The sequence below is a fragment of the Aquarana catesbeiana genome, linkage group LG02 (assembly GCF_042186555.1).
Source record: "Aquarana catesbeiana isolate 2022-GZ linkage group LG02, ASM4218655v1, whole genome shotgun sequence".
Taxonomy (NCBI): Eukaryota; Metazoa; Chordata; class Amphibia; order Anura; family Ranidae; genus Aquarana; species Aquarana catesbeiana.
This window is the reverse complement of record NC_133325.1, coordinates 241,901,182-241,923,768: the sequence shown is the minus strand read 5'-3', so window position 1 is coordinate 241,923,768 and position 22,587 is coordinate 241,901,182. Positions and strand designations below refer to the sequence as shown.

The following is a 22,587-nucleotide window of genomic DNA, read 5'->3' as shown; positions in this document are numbered from 1 at the left end:
AAATACTGACTTGATCCCTTCAGCAGAAATATTTTAAATGCAGAGCTGCATATTGCTGAAACACCCATAAAGGTCTGTGTCGACTGGCTTTTTTTCAGTTCAGATGGGTTTTGCTTTCCTTACATGTCTATAGGAACGAAGAACCAGCTTGAAGAAGATCAAATACAAAGGAGGTCAACTGCAGGTCAGATGTACCCATCAATGAATTCTGAATAAGCTTCTCAATCTGATGCTGGCAACAAAATAACTCCTGAGCTAAACAAGATCACCCTCCCACCTCATTTGAATGCTGGCATTAAAACAAAAAGTCTAAAGGCAATTTTTGCTTGCCTACGGCCACAGTAATGTGGTGTTCCAGGTCCTGAGTCCTTTCTCCCTTTCTGTCCTCCTTTGGGTGTCCATGTCAGTGTGGCATGATATGGACATTTCCTGTAGGTAGAGGCAACGCTTCCAGTGTAAGGGTCCTCTCTCAACAGCTTCAGAGACATAAGGACTGCACAGGGTGGAGGGGAAACCTGTCCCCAAAAGGATACCAAGTGTGCAAAATGGCCGGTCTTAAAGACAAGAAATAGGTTTTCAGAGCAAGGAAGTTTTAGAGATTAGATCGCAGTATGTGTTGGCAGAAAGCACTGATGAGAAAGGGAAAATTGTACAATTCAAATGTAATTTTTGGACAAAAGTTGAGGTTTAAAGTGTAACTAAAGGCAAAACTTGGGAGGGGGAAGGGATTAGAATCAAGAGTTATATCCCTCCATTACGGTGATGGTGAACCTTGGCAACCCACCTGTTTTGGAACTACATTTCCCATGATGCTCATGCACTCTGCAGTGTAGTTGAGCATCATGGGAAATGTAGTTCCAAAAAACATCTGTGGTGCCAAGGTTTGTCATCACTGCTCTATTCACAATAAAAACTTTTGCCTATAGTTCTACTTTAAGCGCAATTGTTGCTAGCGAGCTGAAACCGATGAATTTCAGTTGCTGAGCATAAGAGTTTCTCTTGCTATATCATAGAAAATCAATATGTTTTTCTTAGTGACAAATCACTGTAACAAAACAGGGGTAATCACTGCGGGAAAACTCAAGAGCTCTCCTCCCTCCGTGTATTTGTTTACTAATTAAATACAGATACTCAATAAAGATGCCAAGATACTTATTACAGAGTCATGGGTGTGGACCAAGATAGGAAATTGCTTCTTTCTTTCCTAATTGTAAAATAAATTGTTGGGCGCTGATATTTTCCTTTTGTGTCACATGCCGAATAAGTCTTGTAAAATGTTATGCATGTTCAGAAGAGCAGCTAAATGTAATTTAAATAAAGATTGTTTTTCAGATTTCAAATTTTTGTCACCATATTTTGTATTAGTTTAACATGAAGTAGAAGTAATTCTACGTTCTGTGACAATGTCTAATTTTGGTAGCATTGTTCTTTAAAAGCCAATTTTTTTTTAGGGGTGGAGTCGGACTGTGTTCAATCCCCCAATAGGGTCTTTACTGCTTCCTAGGAACATGTGACCTTACCCTCAGCCTAGTCATAAGAAGTTGAGCTTGCCCAAGTTCCTTTATGAAATAGAATATGGAAGAATTTGCTTGGCCAGTGACCGAGGTAGTTTGGATGAGGTTCAAAAACTTGTCTATTGGCTCCTGGATTGATATGTCTCCTCTCTTCTACATTACTTTTCCCAACCCAGTTGATGTGTGGTCCAGTTCTCTGGTTTTTGCAGTTTCACTTGAAATGGATCATGGATTGTATATCGCAAACGGTGCGTGTTTCTTCTTTCAGCAGAATGTTAAAAAAATAATACATTAAAGCCTCCTGGCCTGGCACATTTTCTGCCAATGAGCAACAAAATTCAACAATAACTCTATTTTCTTATTTGTGGTGTCAACACTTTTTACAGTCTGAATTTTTTTACTCAGAGTTTTTGTGTTTGCAGAAAATTGTGTATGCTAATGAGAAAATATAATTTTTAAGTTAGCTTCAAGATCTAAAACAGCGACAAAGTGAAACATGATCTACTAACCTACGTAGCAATAACATGACACTATAAACTAATTTACTTAAATGATCTGTTCATGTAGAGCCTCAGTGTCCTTCTGCACTGTATTAGCTTCCTCCCTTACCCATAACCCCTGTGCAAATCTTCAGGTGCAGACTTTTGACATGTGTGGGTGTGATTATTATTATTATTGTACAGGATTTATATAGCGCCAACAGTTTACGCAGCGCTTTACAATATAAAAGGGAGACAATGCCGTTATAATACAATAAAATACAGGAGGATTAAGAGGGCCCTGCTCAGAAGTGCTTACAATCTAATAGGGTGGGGCAGGTGGTACAAAAGGTTATAACTGTGGGGAATGAGCTGATAGAAGTGGTAAAAGATTAGAGACAAGATAGGCTTTCCTGAAGAGATGAGTTTTCAGGGATCGCCTGAAGGTAGCAAGAGTAGGGGATAGCCGGACAGGTGGAGGTAACGAGTTCCAGAGGATGGGAGAGGCTCTGGAGAAATCCTGGAGACGAGCATGTAAGGAGGAGATGAGAGAACTTGAGAGTAGGAGGTCTTGAGAAGAGAGGAGAGGACGATTTGGGTGATATTTGGAGACAAGTTTGGTGATGTAGCTCGGGGCAGAGTTGTGAATGGCTTTGTATGATGTGGTTAGTATTTTAAATTTAATTTGCTGGGTGATTGGGATCCAGTGTAGGGATTGGAGGAGAAGGTTGGTAAGGTGGATAAGTCCGGCAGCAGCATTCATGATAGACTGAAGAGGGGATAGCCTATGGAGAGGCAGGCCAATGAGAAGGGAGTTGCAATAGACAAGGCGAGAGATAACAAGGGAGTGAATGAGGAGCTTGGTGGTTTCATTTGTTAAAAAGGGGTGAATTTTAGAGATGTTACGGAGGTGAATTCTACAAACTTATGGCTATGCGACTAGCCAACGTGGGAACATGTTTAGAAGGGCGTTGGGCAGCACTTGGCTTTTGGATATATTTCCAGTAAAGGCATGGGCAAACAAGCTTATGCTGTCAGCTACTGCATGTTTTATTTCTTATAGTTTTGCTTTGCCACAGGTTAACTTTAATGTTGTGCTAGTGAGTGATTCAAATCTTTTGTAGTGTAGGGCTAATATCTTTATAATATATATTTTTTTTTTTTGCTTAAAGATCTTTATTAAAAATTAAACAAGTCAGTGGTACATCCAGACTCATACTGAATCATACTGAAACATAGGCTCAAAGGAATATAAGCACAAGCAGGTATCAATGTAGGCAGAAGAACTCCAGTACTGATGAGGACTAGCAGTACTCTATTAATCACTAATCACTGGTTCTAATGGTGACAGTATTCATCTGAGTAAATGACGTTCATCAGGGGTGGAGTAAGTAGAGTAGAAGGAAGGATGGTGGTGGAGGAGATGCCACTAAAGGAAAAGGGGGGACAGGATTGAAAAGAGGGGGGGGGCTTGGTGTTGGATGGGATATATTAGGCACAAGGCAAAGGGGGAGTCATGAGGGGACTAAAAAACCATTGACCGGGGCATGCTCAGATAAGGTATAATTTAACCACTTCCCATCCGGGCCAATTCTGGCACTTTGCTCCTACATGTAAAAATCATAATTTTTTTTGGTAGAAAATTACGCAGAACCCCCAAACATTATATATGTTTTTTTTTAGCAGAGACCCCAGGAAATAAAATGGCCATCATTGGAACTTTTTATGTTACATGGTTGCGCACGCACGTGGAATGGTGCCAAACTTTGGTACTCAAAAATCTCCATAGGCAACTCTTTAAAAAAATTTTACAGGTTACCTGTTTAGAGTTACAGAGGAGGCCTTGGTATAGAATTATTGGTCTTTTTAATTTAAAAAAAAAAAATGTTTATTGTTTATTTTAATTTTGATTTTTACACTTTTCCTTTAAAAAAAATGTTTTTGATCACTTTTATTCCTATTACACGGAATGTAATCATCCCTTGTAATAGGAATAGTGTGTGACAGGTACTCTTTATGGAGAGATGTGGGGTCAATAAGACCCCACATCTCTCCTCCAGGCTGGAAAGCATGAGATATAAAAAAAACTAGGACGATCTCGGCTTTCCAGCCGAGTACATGGCATTATTTACAACTGCCAGGCCGGGTGTGACGTCATAACGTTGTGCTCGGGCTGCCGAGAGTCATAGAGATGACCGGGGACCCGGAAATCTCTATGGTCAACTTCTGGCGCCAGTGGATTCCTTCTCTGGCTCGCGGATCACACGGGCAAACCGAAAGAAGCAGTGGCGGGGGGGGCATCCCCTCCCGCCGCCTGTAAGAACGATCAAGTGGCTGAACTGCCGCTGTGATTGTTCTTACGGTGCAGGGAATGGCCGGCTGAAGAAAACGATACCTGGTTGATGCCTGTAGGTGCAAGGTGTATACGCACTGAAATGGGAGGACTTCCATGTTTGCCCTCCCAGCAGGAAAAGGGAGAAAATATCTCTTGTTTTAGAGTGTATCTTTACTCCCAAAAAGTACGAGTCAGTGTTGCAACTCTGCAAGGTGATATAATGGCATGAGGCGTTACTTATATTTTAGTCCATTTTACTTCCTGACCCTTATAGGCACTGTTAATATAGCTAGAGCCTCAAGCTGCCCCCTGGGAAGGCTATGTCATCAGTGCCTTCCAGGGAAGGCTCCTGTATACACTGTGAGATCTCACAAGATCTACCAAAGATCCCTATTTTTTCCCCCCAGATGATGTCTAGTGTCACATGGGCAAGGAGAAAGCTACAGAGCTTTGCATGCATCAATGAAAGCACACAAGATTTCTTTAACTAGTTCCAAAACTTGGGCCAAAAAAAAAGGTCATTATACCCAGGACATGTGTATCATGTCCAGTGGTTCAGCCCTGCCTCCCCCTCCCAGTACACAGCAATATGTCTTTGATTATTCAAAGCTGTATTGCTTTAGGCCCCTTTCACACAGGGTGGACTCTGATTGGATTATCAGGGGATCTGTCTGCTGATCTGAGCAAAGTGGGCTGATGATGGGCCTGTGTCCGCTCAGATTTATGCAGAGCAGACACGAACTGAGCCTGCTCTGCTCTATAGACCGGCAGATATAAACGGACTCCAGAGTTCCTTTCCTCTAGGAGCTTCATCCTCATTTTGTCCTCCTACAAGGTATAACTGTAGTACACTTAATCTGTGTTTGAACAAAAGAGTACTGTAGAAAATGGCATAAACCTAGCAGATGGTGTGCTCAGTCAATGCAACAGCTCACATCTATTAGCATAGGATGATGATTGTTTATAACTGTCTTATATAAGCTTTTAGCCCGAGTTAAAAATGATGCGGTCTGCCTCATCCAGGGTGGATTTGATTTAAATCAAGTCGATTTAAATTGCAATTGAAATCACTAGTAAAAAAGCTAGATTTAAATCTACTCGATTTTAAATCATAATTTTTAAAGAGCAACGGTCATCTCTGTCCCGCAGCGGCTCCTCCTCTGACCGGTTGTTGACTCACCGACAGTCCTATTCACTTTAATGGGATGGTTGGTGATGTGGCAGTGACACAACAAGGTGAGGGACGTGGCGACAGCAGGTGAGTGGATGTCCGCTGGATCTGAAATGACAGGTGCTCTTTAAATGTAAGGACTTATTTTTGCTAGTAGTTAGAATCTTTAATATTTGCAAGCAAAATGCAAACATGCAGCTTATTATTCGAAATATTCCTATTTCGAATAATAAGCTATAAGGTTAGTAAAATGGCGATATTAGAACCGATTCAATCATACAGTTTGTAGTGTACATAGATTTGCAAAACAATGGGATAAAGGAATATTCCTGAACTTTGTTTGATCTCGTGGTTACTGTGACATTGTGTGAATGCATCAATGCATGTTATCCCAGCTTGCAGAGTTTGGATTCATTGAATCAGTTTACCAAAAATGAAATATGCAGAATATACAGCCTCATGCTATATAAGCTCTATTTCATGCTGAATAAACTAAATTATGAATATATCTTAAATAGAAAACTATCTTTTGGATATATTTTTACTCCAAAAGCATTTTATTAAAACAAATTTGATAAAAATCAAAAAAATCCGATTTGTTAAATCATTGATTTATATCCACTCTGGCCGCATCGCATGTCATTTGTACAGGAATCGTACCGGATTCCTGTACAAATTACATGCGAATTCAGTGAGGTGAGAATTGAGCCATACATTATGTATGGCTAAGTTCGCACTGGATCCGCACCAAAAACGTGCAGGACACTTTTTTTTCCCGCACTGGAATCTGATCGCATGGGTGTTCAGACCCATGCCATCCAATTCCACAGTTTGCACTACGTACGTGTGAACTGCCTGCGATTCTGATGCGGTTTGGGAACTGCACAGGAATCGCTGCTGTTCCCGCACTGCATCAGTGTGAACCAGGGCTCAATATAGCTAGCTATTAGCTGTTTTACGAAACCCGATGAAATTCAAATTACCTTCAAGGATGCAGCCTCCTCGGTCACTCCTCTGTATACCTACACTCTCTCCTCCTCTGTGAAAAGACAGTACCTTAAAGCGAGGATTCAGGGCAGAGGCTGTATGAAGGATCTTCTCTGGTTCACTGCTGTACCTCTTTAGGAGATCTGCTTTTATGGGCATTCTTGATCTCATGGATCATGGATGTGTCTCCTATGGTGTATGTCATGTTCTGGAGGAGTTGTGCATTTAGAGGGGCAATGAGACACACTGTTGGATTGCGCTCTTCTGACATCAGCGTGGTTGCATCCTTAATTGGCTTTAATGCACTCACAGCTTCCTCGGCATTGGACACATCTGTTTTGTTGAGAGTGCAGAGATCTGACTCTCCTTTTCTGACTTCTGGAGACAGCATGGTGGCACAGATTGCAGGTTGTTGTTCTAAGAACCTTTTGACCATGTCATATATGCTGTTCCACCTTGTTGGCACATCAGTTATCAGCTTATGATTCTTCAGGCCATTTCTGTTTCTATTTCAGACAGTGGCTCTCCTGTAGTGCTGCACTGAAAGAATGTTGATATTTGTTGCAAGATTTAGTGTATGGGCGAAGCATTTTACATGAGGGAATTTCCTGACTTGAGCTGCAACTATCATGTTTAATGCATTGTTAGTCACAAGCATTACAGATTTATCGGACAGCAGCCATTCTTTCACGACATGAGACAGTAGTTCCCTCAGATGAGCACCCGTGTGAGACTCATAAAGGCTCTTGTTTGCAGCACATGGGACAAGATCTGCCAGTCCTTACTAAAATAATGTGCTGTTACTATAGTTACATGGTTAGTCAGGTTGGAAAAAGACACAAGTCCATCCAGCATAAGACTCTATCGTGACTGAAGTCCATGAATCACTCGTTATTGCGACTTGATTGGCTTGGCTCATTGACACAATTACCTAAACTTTGATTTTGTGGTAGAGTGCAGGTATAACGTTTTCCGTAAAGTGACTGCGTGACGGGATATAACAGGGCCCATGTGCCGGTGGTCACTGGGAAGAATAGTGTCAGTGCCACAGTGGTCACTGGGTGAAATGGTGCCCATGCCCAAGTGTCAGTGGTCACTTGGTGGAATGGTGCGACTGCGTACGTGTCCGTGGTCACTGGGAGGAATGGTGCCTAATGCTTATGTGTCAGACACAGTGGTCAGGTCACAGGCTGAATCTGCTCCGGTTGTAAGAAAAGTGCAGTCGTTTTTCTTTACCTGCTTCCCTAGGTGTGGCTGGCGAGGATCGCGGAAGGTGGCTGGTGAGGCAGACATGGGAGAAGACAGAGTGACAGGGTGTGGAAGGTGGATGGCGAGTGGCAAGCAAGGCAGACACGGGAGGAGACCGAGACAGAGCGTGGAAGGTGGCTGATGAGGTAGATATGGGAGGAGATTAACAGGGTGCGGAAGATGGCTGGCGAGTGGTGGCGAGGCAGACACAGGAGGAGAGATGGCGTGCCGGGATGAGGTTAGGAGAGGCAGGGTCCGCCAGGATGATGTCGGTCACGCATTTGCGATTTAGCTGTTCTCTTTATCGAGGCAGAATCATTCAAGGCTGCATCGCGATGCATTGATGCACCGATTATTTTCAACACCCCTAGTAAGTAGGCACTCTTTACCTTTTAATGCAAAGAATTTAGAGTAAAGAGACACCACGCTCTAATTTTGCCTTTGAACCTTTGGACTTCCTAACGAGTATGTGGGTGCCCTGCCATACCCCATAAACTGTTCTGTAACTAGTATCTGAGAAAATGATGCAACTGCAAAGTAACAAATGATGTTACTTTTCTGGTTAAAACAAAGATATAGGAACGGGTCCCTTCCAGTCCTAAAGTGGACAAAAGCCAGTGTGTTATCACATTACAGTATTGTCCACCTTGACAGTACTGATGACAAGATTTGCAGCTCTGTGTTGAAATTAAAGTATAAATAGAGGCAAACCTTTTTTATTAGCTTTGTAGAAAGTAGAGCGGTATTAGAACACCTGTTTTTATTGCTGTCTGTGCTTCCAATAAAGTGGAGTTCCACCCAAAAATGCAACTTCCACTTTTTGAAATCCTCCCCCCCTCCGGTGTCACATTTGGCACCTTTCGGGGGGGAGGAGGGAGCAGATACCTGTCTAATACAGGTATTTGCTCCCACTTCCTGGCATAGATCACTGCTGCATTCGTGGTGACCAACGCCACTTCCGTTGTCTACTCTGTCCTCCCCCGTTTTCTGGGAGACAGAAGACAGCAGGGACCAGTGAGGATGCGCAGCACGACTCGCGCATGCGCAGTAGGGAACCAGGAAGTGAAGCCGCACGGCTTCAATTTCTGATTCCCTTACCGAGGTTGGCGGCGGCAGCAGCCGAGAGCCGACAGACAGATTGGCTTCGGCTGCCGACATCGCGGGCTCCCTGGACAGGTAAGTGTCCATATATTAAAAGTCAGCAGCTGCAGTATTTGTAGCTGCTGGCTTTTAATATTTTTTTTTTTCGGCAGACCTCCGCTTTAAGGAGATTCACCCTCTCTATTTGTCCTGTTTACCATTATCACTGAAAGTGAAAGTAACAGAAAATGCCAAATCTTGGGTTGTCCTCAGAAAAATAATAGAGGGGAAATCGTCCAATGGGGACACTAGTTCTGGTGACCTAGGGGTCCCCAAAGAATTCCCTTAATTTGCACGGATTTCCCCTCACGTCTTGTTTGGCGATGGGACAGGAAGTGAAGGAAAATCTCTCCAAAGGGACAAAGATGGAAAAAATAAACCTTACAGGGGAGTAATAACCCTTCCTTACTCTATCCAAAACAGACAAAGTTTTGCCCATAGTTCTACTTTAACATTGGACTGGTAGCTGAACCTTACTATCATCCACAAGTTAACACCATGAAGAACAATACCAACAAATGCCATAATACGTATTTTCTAACTCCATTTGTTTATTGATCATATTACAATTTTTTTCTTATGATTCTAGATGTCTGATGTGTATATTCTCTTTATATATAGGATGAAAAGAGGAAGAATGGCCAGTGATACCAGCATTGGTTTATCAGTAGGAGAACTGGGGGAATTGTCAAAGAGACCCAAAAGTTCAGGAGATAAAACAACAAAGATGTCAAAGTCACATGACTGGGCAAATCTACTCCCAGATATAATACTACAGATTTTTCAGTATTTGCCGCTTTTGGACCGCGCACATGCTTCACAAGTGTGCAGGAACTGGAACCATGTTTTTCACATGCCTGACCTGTGGCGTTGTTTTGAATTTGAACTTAATCAACCAGCTACTTCTTACCTAAAGGCAACACATCCTGATCTGATAAAACAGATTATAAAAAGACATTCAAATCACCTGCAGTATGTCAGCTTTAAGGTATGTTACTAAAAGATTGTCATTTTAAGAAATTTAACTGCTGGAGTATGCTTTGCATTTTATGTGTTTATTTAGAAACCAACAAAAGGGTTAACATTTGGATGTGGGAAGAGGTCACAGAGTAGTGGGGAGGAGGGGGGCGCAGGGAAGAATGGTCAAAGCAGAGGTAGGTGAGTACACGTGACAAGAGTGCAGCACTGTAGTGTGAGTGGGAGTTTATTGTGCGCATTAAAGTGGGAGCGTGAGAGTTGCTTTCACTCACGAAAGGCTGCCATCAATATGCATTTGCACTACTGCACATGCACAGGATTTGGTGACATATTGTGATGTCAGAAACGTGGTAGGGTCAGGCGCTTGTGCAATGGTAGTGGTACAGACCAAACAATACTGTGTGTGCAATGGATTTCACCACCATATTGACGCCAGTCATTCAAGAGTGTTTGGTTGAAGCGCCCCCTCCACATGCACATTGCACATCTTTGGGATACACTTGTGAGCTCTGTAGAGAAATTCAGATATAGAGGGTTAAATTGCACATGCACATGGGAAAGTGACCTGGGAATATCAGCATTGTGTGCAACACACATCCACCTGTTATCTTAATAACCCATTTTTGGAAAGTAGACACCCCAGGGTGATCTCATGCTTTATCTCTTTCTTTTTTTTTTTTTTTGGGGGGGGGGGGGTTAAGAAACATGCTCGTATTGAGGGGAATAAAACAGAGCTCGGTAATGGTGCACTGGATACATAAGTATACAGGTTATATACAGGGAGGGGATGAGGTTAATGTACATCGCAAATCAGGCTCTGGAGTGGAATCCACATGTAAACCAAGCAGGTACACTCATATGAGATGTTGTACTCTTAGGTGGTCCACAAGTATTCCTTTTTATTACCAGGGCAGATGGACTCTCCAACCATAGCCAGCTCAGAGGTCAGAGCTGTAAACATTCCAGGATTACAGGGATTGGCACTTGCTCAATTTGCAGATAGCCTGTGTGCAGTGTGTAAGGCTGAGGGGGTCTCTCATACAGCAACTTTGGGAGGTGCAGATATACACTATATTACCAAAATTATTGGGACGCCTGCCTTTACATGACCTTTAATGGCATCCCAGCCTAAGTTCGTAGGAACTCTTAAGACGTCAACATACCAAGACATTTTGGACAATTTCATGCTCCCAACTTTGTGGGAACAGTTTGGGGATGGCCCCTTCCTCTTCCAACATGACTGTGCACCAGTGCACAAAGCAAGGTCCATAAAAACATGGATGAGTGAGTTTGGGGTGGGGGAACTTGAGTGGACTACACAGAGTCCTGACCAGTGTTAATTTTGGCAGCAAATTTTGATTTAGTCTTAGGACTAAAATGGCATTTCAGTTTTAGTCCAATTTAATCTTCTGCAAAGTGTTTTAGTCATAGTCTCTGACTAAAATGCCATTTTAGTTTTAGTCCCATTTTAGTCGACTAAAATCTCCAGTACATTTTAGTCGAATAAATTCATTTTAGTCAACTAAAATTGAATGTGCACAGTACACAGCCCCCAACCTCTGCACAGTACACAGCCCCCCTGCACTCCCAGGAGACCCCCAGTCTCCTGGGACAGCACTGCCAGCGTACTCTAAAGTTAAGAATAAAGAACTGCCATTGCCAGCCCTTTCTAATATACACTGCTCCTCCTGTGTCACTCTCATTGTAAATCAAAGTCTCTAAATACCTCAATAGTTCCGTTCTTTCACTGACCCAGCCACATGACTGTTCTCCTCTGATGTTTCATGGATGGCTATGTGACGGCTCTCCTCCTCTAATCTAAAGCAACACTCGGAAGAGCAGGAGGAGAACGGCCGACAGGAAAGGAGCAATTTCCGTATTTAGAAATTTAGTTTTACAATGAGTGACACAGGAGGAGCAGTGTAGGAGAAGGGGCTGGCAGTGATTTTTTTCCTAACGTTAGACTATATTGGCAGTGCTGTCTCAGGGCCAGGAGAGGCGGGGCAGCTGGCCTGACACCCCCCCAGTGTGTGGCACCCGGGGCGGACCACCCAATCCCCACCCCTCTGTTGGTAAATACAAATATTGGCTCTCTTGTGAAAAAACAAAAAAAACAAATATTGGCATAATACACGCACGCACTGTGTTATACTCCGATAAATATGGTAGTTCATGAGGGTAAGCGTCCCTCCCTCGTCATTTTCGTCCCGTTTTTGTTAAGGAACGAAAACAGATTTGATTTTTTTTTTAGTTTTCGTCAGTGGACTGTACTTTTAGTTTAGTTTTCGTCACTGTAAAAATGCCACTGACGAAATCTTTGACGAAAACTTTTTCGTTGACGAAATTAACACTGGTCCTGACCTTAACTTGATAGAACACCTTTGGGATGATTTGGACCAGTGCACAAAGCAAGGTCTATAAAGACATGGATGAGCGAATTTGGGGTGGAGGAACTTGACTGGCGTGCACAGAGTCCCGACATCAACCCGACAGAACACCTTTGGAATGATTTAAAGCAGAGACTGTGAGCCAGGCCTTCCCATCCAACATCGGTGCCTGACCTCACAAATGCGCTTCTGGAAGAATGGTCAAACATTCCCATAGACATACTTCTAAACCTTGTGGACAACCTTCCCAGAATAGTTGAAGCTGTTATAGCTGCAAAGGGAGGGCCAACTCAATATTAAATCCTACAGACTAAGACTGGGATGCCATTAAAGTTCATGTGCGTGTAAAGGCAGGCGCCCCAATACTTTTGGCAATAGAGTGTAATTTGCTACTATATAGATCTGCATCCCAGAGTTGGTGAAAGATGAGGTAGGTCCTGTCCTTTAAGGTTCTTTCCGTTTAGTGAGGACTTATTCTGGGCTGATGCACAGTAAAAAAAAAAAAAAAAAAACTAGCAGAAGAGTCTCAGGTCTTGTTACGTTTAGTGTAGTAGTGCAGTGGCTACTTGAAGCCAGAACTTTGTTTACAAGCTGATTATTTGCAGAGTTTAAGGCTGGCTATACATTATACAATTATACAAATTTTTTTTATAAATGTCCCTTTAGCGCTATCAAAAAAATATATATACATAATATGAGGTCGAATATAAACATTTTCAATTTGTAAGCAGTCAGGCAGGCCCTTGCACTACATAGTTGAAGATAAATATAAAGGGAATTTAATAAGAAAATTGTATAATGTATAGCCGGTTAAATGCTTGAGTGCAGTTTTTTGGGAAAAATATTAAATTTAAACTGAAAGATGAGCCTAGTTGTTCATTTAATCTTTGCATTTTACTGTAAAACACTATCCTGCATCATACTTTGTCTGTATCTCAGGTGGATAGTAGCAAGGAATCCGCAGAAGCTGCATGTGATATTCTTTCACAACTGGTAAATTGCTCCCTAAAAACTCTTGGACTTATTTCAACTGCAAGACCAAGCTTTATGGATCTACCAAAGGTAAATGCTGGTGTTTGTTTTGAAAACAGGTGATTTCATTTCCTTCTGCTAAACCTTACATGGGTGCAATCATCACTTTCTTTACAGGAAGAGATCCCTAAAGTAATATCTAAACCCAAGAACAAACGTTTAAAGCAGAACTTTACCCATAACAACCTAGTTAAAATAATGTTCTTTAGCAAGGAACATACTGTACATTCCACATTAATAATTATGCTACCAAAATAGTGTGCTGCTGTAAATTGCCTTCGGCATGCTTCTGTTTCTTCTTGCTGGAGGCTGCTATTTTGCTGAAGCCCAAAGCCCCAGCTGTGAATCATAAAGTGGAACTAAACCCATCGATTTACCAGTTTCAAAAAAGAGTTTGATTTGATTGTGTCCTCAACCAAACTGTCAAACCATCAAATGGCTGATGTCATAACTGATCACATGTGCAGCACCATGGCAGTTGCAGATCAAGCAGAAGCAGCTTCATTGGCTGTAAAGGATAGGAAGAGGAGGGTTTAATTCTGCTTTACGGCTGTAAGCAGATTGGCCTCTACAAACTCAGCCGTGCCTAAAAATGCCTAAAATTGGGAGCAACTGAGCATGTGCACAGCAGGGCGAGACGGTGAATTACTGGATTTTAAACAATATAGGCACTTATTTTAAATGTTTTACATAACCATACCTGCAAAAAGGGCAACCCTGAAGTGAACTAGCAGGACTTTCATTTTCTTACTAAAGTTCTACTTTAAAGTGGGAGTCCACCTAAAAAAAAATATTAAAAGCCAGCAGCTACAAATACTGCAGCTGCTGACTTTTAATAAATGGACACTTACCTGTGTGTTTCCCAGGAGACAGCGATGGGGGGGGGGGAAATGTGCGGGAAGGGGCGTGACTCCCGCAGGAGTCTATTCCCGGAAGTGGGTACAAATACCTGTATTAGACGGGTATCTGCACCCCCCTCCTCCCTGAAAGGTGCCAATTGTGGCACCGGAGGGGGGGGGGGGTGTTATCGGATGAGCGGAAGTTCCACTTTTGGGTGGAACTCCGCTTTAACCACTTCAGCCCCGGAAGATTTTACCCCCTTCCTGACCAGAGCACTTTTTACAATTTGGCACTGCATTGCTTTAACTTACAATTACGCCGTCATGCAATGCTGTACCCAAACGAAATTTGCGTCCTTTTTTCCCACAAATAGAGCTTTCTTTTGGTGGTATTTGATCACCTCTACGGTTTTTATTTTTTGGGCTATAAACAAAAGAAGAGCGACAATTTTGAAAAAAAAAACGATTTTTTACTTTTTGCTATAATAAATATCTCCCAATTTTTTTTTTTAAAACACATTTCTTCATCAGTTTAGGCCAATATGTATTCTTCTACATATTTTTGTTTAAAAAAATCGCAATAAGCGTATATTGATTGGTTTGTGCAAAAGTTATAGCGTCTACAAACTATGGGAAAGATTTATGGCATTTTCATTATTTATTTATTTATTTATTTATTTATTTATTTGTTTTACTAGTAATGGCAGTGATCTGCGATTTTTAGCGAGGCATTGCGACGGACAGATCGGACACTTTTGACATATTTTTGGGACCATTGACAGTTATACAGCGATCAGTGCTATAAAAATGCCCTGATTACTGTGTAAATGTCACTTGCAGGGAAGGGGTTTAACACTAGGGGGCGATCAAGAGGACTGAGTAAGAGAGGAGACATATCGCTGTTCCTACTTATTAGGAACAAACGACATGTCTCCTCTCCTCTGACAGCACAGGGGTTTGTGTGTTTACACACACAAATCCCCGTGCTGTCGCTCATGCATGCAATCGCCACCTGCCACGTGCAGCGGGCGTGCACGCCCTCTGATGGCCGAAAAGGGGAAGGACGTACCCGTACAGGCGTTTCTCCCAGGAGAGCCATTCTGCCATAGTATATCTGCGTGAGCCGGTCGGGAACCAGTTAATATATATTGCAGCTTACCAGTGCCTGGATGTGGTGGCTGCATTTGTTTGTTCGGGGGGGGGGGTGTTTTTTGCTATTAACATTTTTAGCAAGTACAAAATTGTTTTTTGGTTCTGCCAGAAAAGAAATGTCTCATCACTTCCTATGCTCTGAACTGTATGTAATATAGATGGAGAGGAGGATATGTTTTTAGTGAAATCGGGCACAATGCTGCTTCCGCCATAGACATGGTGCTTCATTTTTCAGGATTACCAGATAAAAAGAAAAAAAAAGAAATGAAGAACAAAACTAATGCAGCCAACATATATAAGGACTGGTAAACTGCAATATCTTACATTTTTGTTTTTGGGTTCAGATATGCTTTAACACTCCTTTCTGTATATTGTTTAGACTTTTGACATACTGTGTATATACTAATTTCATTGGTTGTCAGCTGTATGGTAGTTCTCTTAGAGGGTAATAATAACATCCTCGACTGTAGTGACTATAGAATAATGCACAGGTGGACACTGAAATGTGACATTAAAGTGTGGCTAAGACAAAACTTTATTTTATTCTGAAAAAACATAAAGGGGGGGGGGGGGGGGGGTTATATATAACACCCCCGCTTTTTTTTTGTGGGGTTTTTTTTTTTTGCTATCTGTCCCATTGGAGAAATTTCTCTTCATTTCCTGTCCCATAGCCAAAACAGGAAATGAGAGGAAATCCCTCCAAAGTGAATGAATCCCGAGGTGTCAACAGAACTAGTGTCCCCATTGGAAGATTTCCCCTCTAATGCCGCGTACACACAGTTGGAATTTCCGACAACAAATGTTCGATGTGAGCGTGTTGTCAGAAATTCCGACCACGTGTAGGCTCCATCGGACATTTTCTGTTGGAATTTCCGACAAACAAAATTTGCCAAACAAAATCCGTTGTTGTAAATTCCGATCGTGTGTACACATTTCCGACACACAAAATTCCACGCATGCTCGGAATCAAGCAGAAGAGCCGCACTAGCTATTGAACTTCATTTTTCTCGGCTCATCGTACGTGTTGTACATCTTGCCGATCTGAATTTCCGACAACATTTGTGTGACCGTTTGTATGCAAGACAAGTTTGAGCCAACATCCTTTGGGGAAAAAAAACATGGATTTTGTTGTCGGAATGTGTGATCGTGTACGCGGCATTAGTGTTCTGATGTCAACCCAAAATTTAGTGATTTTTCTTTTACTTTCACTTTTAACAGTAAACAGGACAAATGGAGAGTGAATTTCCTTAACGGGACACAGACTGCAATAAAACATAACGGGTTCTAATCCCTCTCTGCTTTATCTAAAACTAAACTAAGGTTTCATGTACACTAGCCTACACTGGCAGCTCCAAAACTTGAGTTTAGGACTTTTTGGCGTTTTTTTGCCAAAGCTCCTAAACTCAACTCCATAAAAGTCCATGTGTCCATGTACACATGGGCTTTTAGTAGAGTTTAGGAGCTGCCGTGTTTTAGCTGAGCTTTAACCTCCCTCTCCTGGAGGTTTTTTTCCCAGCCGTGGGAAAACGCACAAAATGGGAAAATTGCACCACCTAAATGTAGGCCATTGTACATGAAGCCTAAAACTATTTAACATTTTGTCTCAAAAGAAAAGAAAATGTTTTAAAGGTATTTCATAAATGAATAAAACTAAAACAGGTAAAATTACTGCGTTATCCCCATAAAACATGTATACGGATCACCTGGACCTCGTGGTCAATGTTTCGATACTCCGATGACTTTTCAGTATGGGTCAGGGATGACCCATCCTTATCCACCGGCTAGCCATGCCGGGGTGTCTCTCTCTCTCCCACCTTCTTTACTATCCCTTATTTCTGTTCCCACCAACACTCTCTTCTTTTTCTCTGCCAACTCTTCTGCATATACTGAACCAAACAAGCAAACAGTTGAATAAAGGTCATATACCTAAAAAAGTTCAACGACTTAAATACCTAATATTAGTAAATAAAAGATCACGACAGCATATCAGTCTGATTTGGTAGAGCCTTCTGATAATGTCAACACGCAAAACATAAGGGTAAACATATGTTGGATCCCACATGTCTGTTACTCTTCTCGTATGTCTAAAGGCTTTTATGTACAATACGAGATTTCGCTGTTACACCTAAGACTTTATGCCAAATTGTTTATATAGGTTCATCTATGGTAAAGTTTAAATTAATTGTTCTGTGAATACTATATGTAATGTTCTAATGTAAAACACTTTCTTCTTATGTTAAACTTTTTTCTCGAAATAAAATAAGATTGAAAAGAAACATGTATACGGGAGTATACAATGTGTAAAGTATCAAGTACATAAAGCTGCAACTAAAATGTGAGACACACACACTAAATAGTTCAAGCAAAGAAATAGCTGCGCTATATAAATTGAAGAGTAAATGTATATAAAACAATTCAATCACATCTAAATAAAATTAATATTATACACGCACTGTAACGTGACCACCAGTGACAAATGTGGAAAATTAAATAACGAAAAACATGGGTAAATAAATGAAGTCAGTCCACTCCAAAGGGTTAAAGGAAAAAGGTTCACTAGCAGAACAATCCTCCAAGTGCTGGTTTAACAAACGTCCAGACGATATAAATCGTGCAACTACAACACCCAGAAGAACGTGATGACAGAAGGGTGCCTCCACCAATGACAATACTGCCGCTTACCAGCTCCTAAGATCTCTTTTTAAAGGAGATCATGCATGCCTGTGGCTTTCTACCGCAGCCTCGGGTCTTTGAATCTGAATGGCTCCTTAGGTTCTCCCTACAGGGTATCTTCTATGAAGTAGATAGGCACTCATCCCCATAAAAGGATATATAAAAAAGGCCAACAAATGAGCAGCACCTCGCCAAGTCCATGTAGATGGAGATCAGATCTCCATCTACATGGACTTGGCGAGGTGCTGCTCATTTGTTGGCCTTTTTTATATATCCTTTTATGGGGATGAGTGCCTATCTGCTTCAGTTGTTGTACGATTTATATCGTCTGGACGTTTGTTAAACCAGCACTTGGAGGATTGTTCTGCTAGTGAACCTTTTTCCTTTAACCCTTTGGAGTGGACTGACTTCATTTATTTACCCATGTTTTTCATTATTTAATTTTCCACATTTGTCACTGGTGGTCACATTACAGTGCGTGTATAATATTAATTTTATTTAGATGTGATTGAATTGTTTTATATACATTTACTCTTCAATTTATATAGCGCAGCTATTTTTTGCATAAATGAATAAAAGCTGACCATTGTAAGTAAGCACCCCTGGCATTGTTGAATGGTTTGTCTCAACCTGTTATTTTTGCTGGACAGCTTTGTCTGATAGTTGTAGTTATAAAATAACAAACTTACTGATTGGATCCCCAGGTGTTTGTTGAGGAAAAAAATAATGTAGCCACCACATCTAATAATTGGCAAACTGCAATATAATACATTTGGGTTGATTACTGCTTTAAGTACTATACCTTTCCTGTATGGGGGGGTTTATATAGATGTGAGGTCTTGTCAGTTGGACCTTCTGCCTCGTACTTGTATGGTTATAGGCATTTCCATTTTACAGCAGTAACACACTCTCTTGTTTTCTTTCTCCTTCATAGTCACACTTCATATCTGCACTTACTGTTGTGTTTGTTAATTCAAAATCCCTCTCCTCACTTAAAATTGATGACACTCCAGTTGACGATCCATCTCTGAAAGTGCTAGTGGCAAATAACAGCGACACATTGAAACTTCTGAAAATGAGCAGTTGCCCACATGTTTCTCCTGCAGGTATGTATGTGGACAACATATGTGATTTTAGTTTATAGCTAATCTCCATGTTTCATTTAACTTTAGTTTGTTTGGACTTCCCATATAGCACTTTAAGTAGTAGGAAGCTGATGCTACATACAGCATGCCCAGCAGGCACATCTGTTCGTGAAGGAAGTAGTTAATTTGGGCCAGCTTGGCCCATACAAACTCTTTAAAGGCACAGTAAACATGGAGGTATGCTTTACAATGATTGAAAGTGTTTGTAAACTCCGGAAAAAGGAGTTTTAGGGGATTGCTTTTCCATGCAAGCTCTTTTTTTCATTTACCTGTCGATCTTGCTGGTAAGGGACTTTCTGTCCTAGGGTGAGTGCTGCTGTACACCAACAATTCCATACATTTGTACAGGACTCCACAATTTTTTATAATGTGTGTGTGTGTATATATATATATATATATATATATATATATATATATATATATATATATATATATATATATATATATATATATATATATATATATATATATAATATAAACATTTTTATGAATTACTTTCTGAATTTTTAACATTCATTAATGAAATGAGTCTATAGCTTTATTTCAATACATTTTAACTTAAAAGCATTTTTGTGTAAGAACAATACAGAAAAATATGAAAACTGTCAATATCAACAGATGATCATTATATCGGGCACGTTTCCTTGGTGGGAAATTATTATGTTGCATAGAATGCAGTCTTTCAACTTTTACAAAATACAGTAGTAACAAAACCCAAAGGGCACCCACATAATTGTGGCCATCGGCGAGCAAATGTGACATAAAAAGTGTAAACCCCTAGATAATACATGCATGGAAATGCACAAGTTCCTACGTTATCCCCACTCCACTCCAATGGAAATATTTATCAGAGAAGAAGAGTGAGTATAACATTGGGTTAGGGAGACTATCTAGCAGGTTTGAAGGGGACAAATAAAAGGAGGAAGGGGAACAATACAAGGGTCACATGAGAAGGGAGCGCAGGGCAGAGTTGGGATGGGTGCAGTAGGCCAGACTGCTGGGTTCATATGTAAGGAGATCCATGGGATAGAACGATGCACTTGTCCTACATGAATAACTTGTGATAGGCTATAGTTTGTCCTCTTGTAATGCGATAAGCTTTTCGAAGAACATAGTTCAAGAGACCATATTCTGATATTTTTCAATGAATGATGGTGTCTTCCACACTTTAGTAATTGTCCTCTTTGCTGCTGTAAAGGTAGGCGTTACTAGCAGCAATCAGATGTCTTGAAAAGAAGGAATTCTAATAAATTCTTCTGGCGTCGACTACCCAATGCCTTATGTTATAACTAGGGTTGCACCGATACTAAGCATTTTCAGGAGTATCGGTACTCATGCAAATGCTCCAATAACCTGAAACCGATACTTTCAGATTCGGTTCTTTCAGCTGTCAGCAGGATTTCCCCACTGCAAGCTGAATTTTAAAAGAAAATAAAAAAGGCAGCAATTATCGGTTGTTAAAGAGCAGGGTCAAACGAAACGAAGTCCCAGGAATTGGAGCTGTCAAAAAAAAATGCTGGCCAATGTTTATCAACAACATTGCTTAGCCACTGAAACAGAAAGATAAAATGAAACATTGTTTGTTTTTTTTAATCTTTCTGTTTATCATCTAAAACAGGGGTAAACTTCGATCCGCAGATGAAGTAAATTTAAAGCAACCTTTCAAGTTTTTTTTTTTTTTTGTTTTTTTATATTAAATGTTCTTCTTATTAACCCCTAGTTTAAGACAATCATCCTTAATTAACTCCTTATTCTCTTCCATTTAATTATTAATTTCCTGCTGATTTTTTTTCCAACTTCTATTTTATTGATAATTAAAACTTTTTTTTGTTAGCTTTGTTCGTTATTATTTTGACACCTTTAACATATATTTGCACGTTTTCACATTGAAAAAAGCACAAAATAAGAAATAAAATTAAAAATGTTTTACTTCATTTGTAAATAACTTTTCAGTGCTTTGTACCATTGCTGACAGCTGAAGTGTAAACAAAACAGTTGCAGTAGGTATCGGTAATTGGTATGAGAGAATACTAAAAAAAAAAAAAAACTCATTGTAACTGCTATATGCAGGTCCAAAATGTTGATACTGCTGGGCATTCTGACCAGATATGTCAAAAGGTGCTTAGAGAGAGGTAGCCTCTGAAAGGTGTTGTGATATAGTAGGGAATTGCCTTCGATATGAAAGAGGGAACCAAGTACCATTTTTGTAGAATTTATGGCCTTCTGCTATATTTTTTATACCTGTAATAACCTATACAAATCGGCTAAAACATTTTAAATCTGATTACAGGAATCTTGTGCGTAGCTGACCAGTGTCATGGATTGCGAGAGTTGGCCTTGAACTATTATTTGCTGAGTGATGAGCTCCTCCTGGCACTGTCTTCAGAAAAGCATGTTCGTCTGGAGCACTTGCGTATTGATGTTGTCAGTGAAAACCCAGCACAAACGCACTTTCATACCATTCAGAAAAGCAGCTGGGATGCTTTAATAAAGCACTCTCCAAAGGTGAACTTAGTCATGTACTTTTTCCTTTATGAAGAAGAGTTTGATCCTTTTTTCCGTTACGAAACACCAGTTACACATCTGTACTTTGGAAGATCGGTAAGCAAGGAAGTGCTTGGCCGTGTTGGCATGACATGTCCCCGATTAGTGGAGCTTGTTGTGTGTGCCAATGGACTTCGTCCACTTGATGAAGAACTGATCCGCATTGCAGAGCGATGCAAGAGCCTGACGGCCATTGGACTTGGAGAATGTGAAGTTTCTTGCTCTGCTTTTGTAGAGTTTGTTAAGATGTGTGGTGGCCGTTTGTCTCAACTTTCCATCATGGAGGAAGTATTAATCCCTGACCAGAAGTATAATCTGGAGCAAATTCATTGGGAAGTATCCAAGCATCTTGGCAGAGTCTGGTTTCCAGATATGATGCCTACTTGGTAGGATGTGAACACATTTAATTTTCAGTGGGTTTGTGGAAGAGCACCTTAAATCTTCAATATATTGCATGGCAAGCTAATAAACGCTTCTACCAGTTTTCCTTCTTCGTTTTTGCTTTATTTAAATTAATTGTGTAGGAATTAATGTATTCAGTTCACACTAATTAATTTGGTATATCTAGGGATCATCGCGCAGCTTTTGTTTTTTCTGTAAATTCTGTAGATTGACTTAAAATATACTTGTGTGAAGGCTGGGCCAGAGACCTGTACTTTGCTCAGTGTCATTTTCAATGATTTTGCTTTAAGTATTCAGCTTCGTGCAAAACAAAGTGTTGAAAAATGTATACACTTAATTTGTAGACATCTTTTCTGTAGGTGTATTTTTCCAAAGGCAAAGGGCATCTTTTGTACTTACATGATGCATCTGTCATTTGTATGTACTTAATAAATAGGCCCTTCTTTCTTGTCTCACAGTTCTCAATTTCATAATCCCTGGTGGAATGAAAATCTCTCTTATGTTTCAGAACACTGTGTACACACTTTTCATTTCGCTTACATAAGAAATAGTAGGTTTAAA

General features: G+C 40.6%; 1 protein-coding gene across 1 annotated transcript in view; it reads left to right on the top strand.

Annotated features, from left to right (window-relative positions):
- Window positions 1-22,108, top strand: part of FBXL3 (F-box and leucine rich repeat protein 3) — a 34,726-nt gene extending 12,618 nt beyond the window's left edge. The window contains exons 2-5 of the mRNA XM_073614276.1: window positions 9,496-9,862; window positions 13,179-13,301; window positions 18,870-19,041; window positions 21,371-22,108. Coding sequence (XP_073470377.1) covers window positions 9,497-9,862; window positions 13,179-13,301; window positions 18,870-19,041; window positions 21,371-22,014 — 1,305 coding nt within the window. The 5' untranslated portion in view covers window position 9,496 and the 3' untranslated portion in view covers window positions 22,015-22,108. The remainder of the gene's footprint in view (window positions 1-9,495; window positions 9,863-13,178; window positions 13,302-18,869; window positions 19,042-21,370) is intronic.
- Window positions 22,109-22,587: the final 479 nt, after the last annotated feature.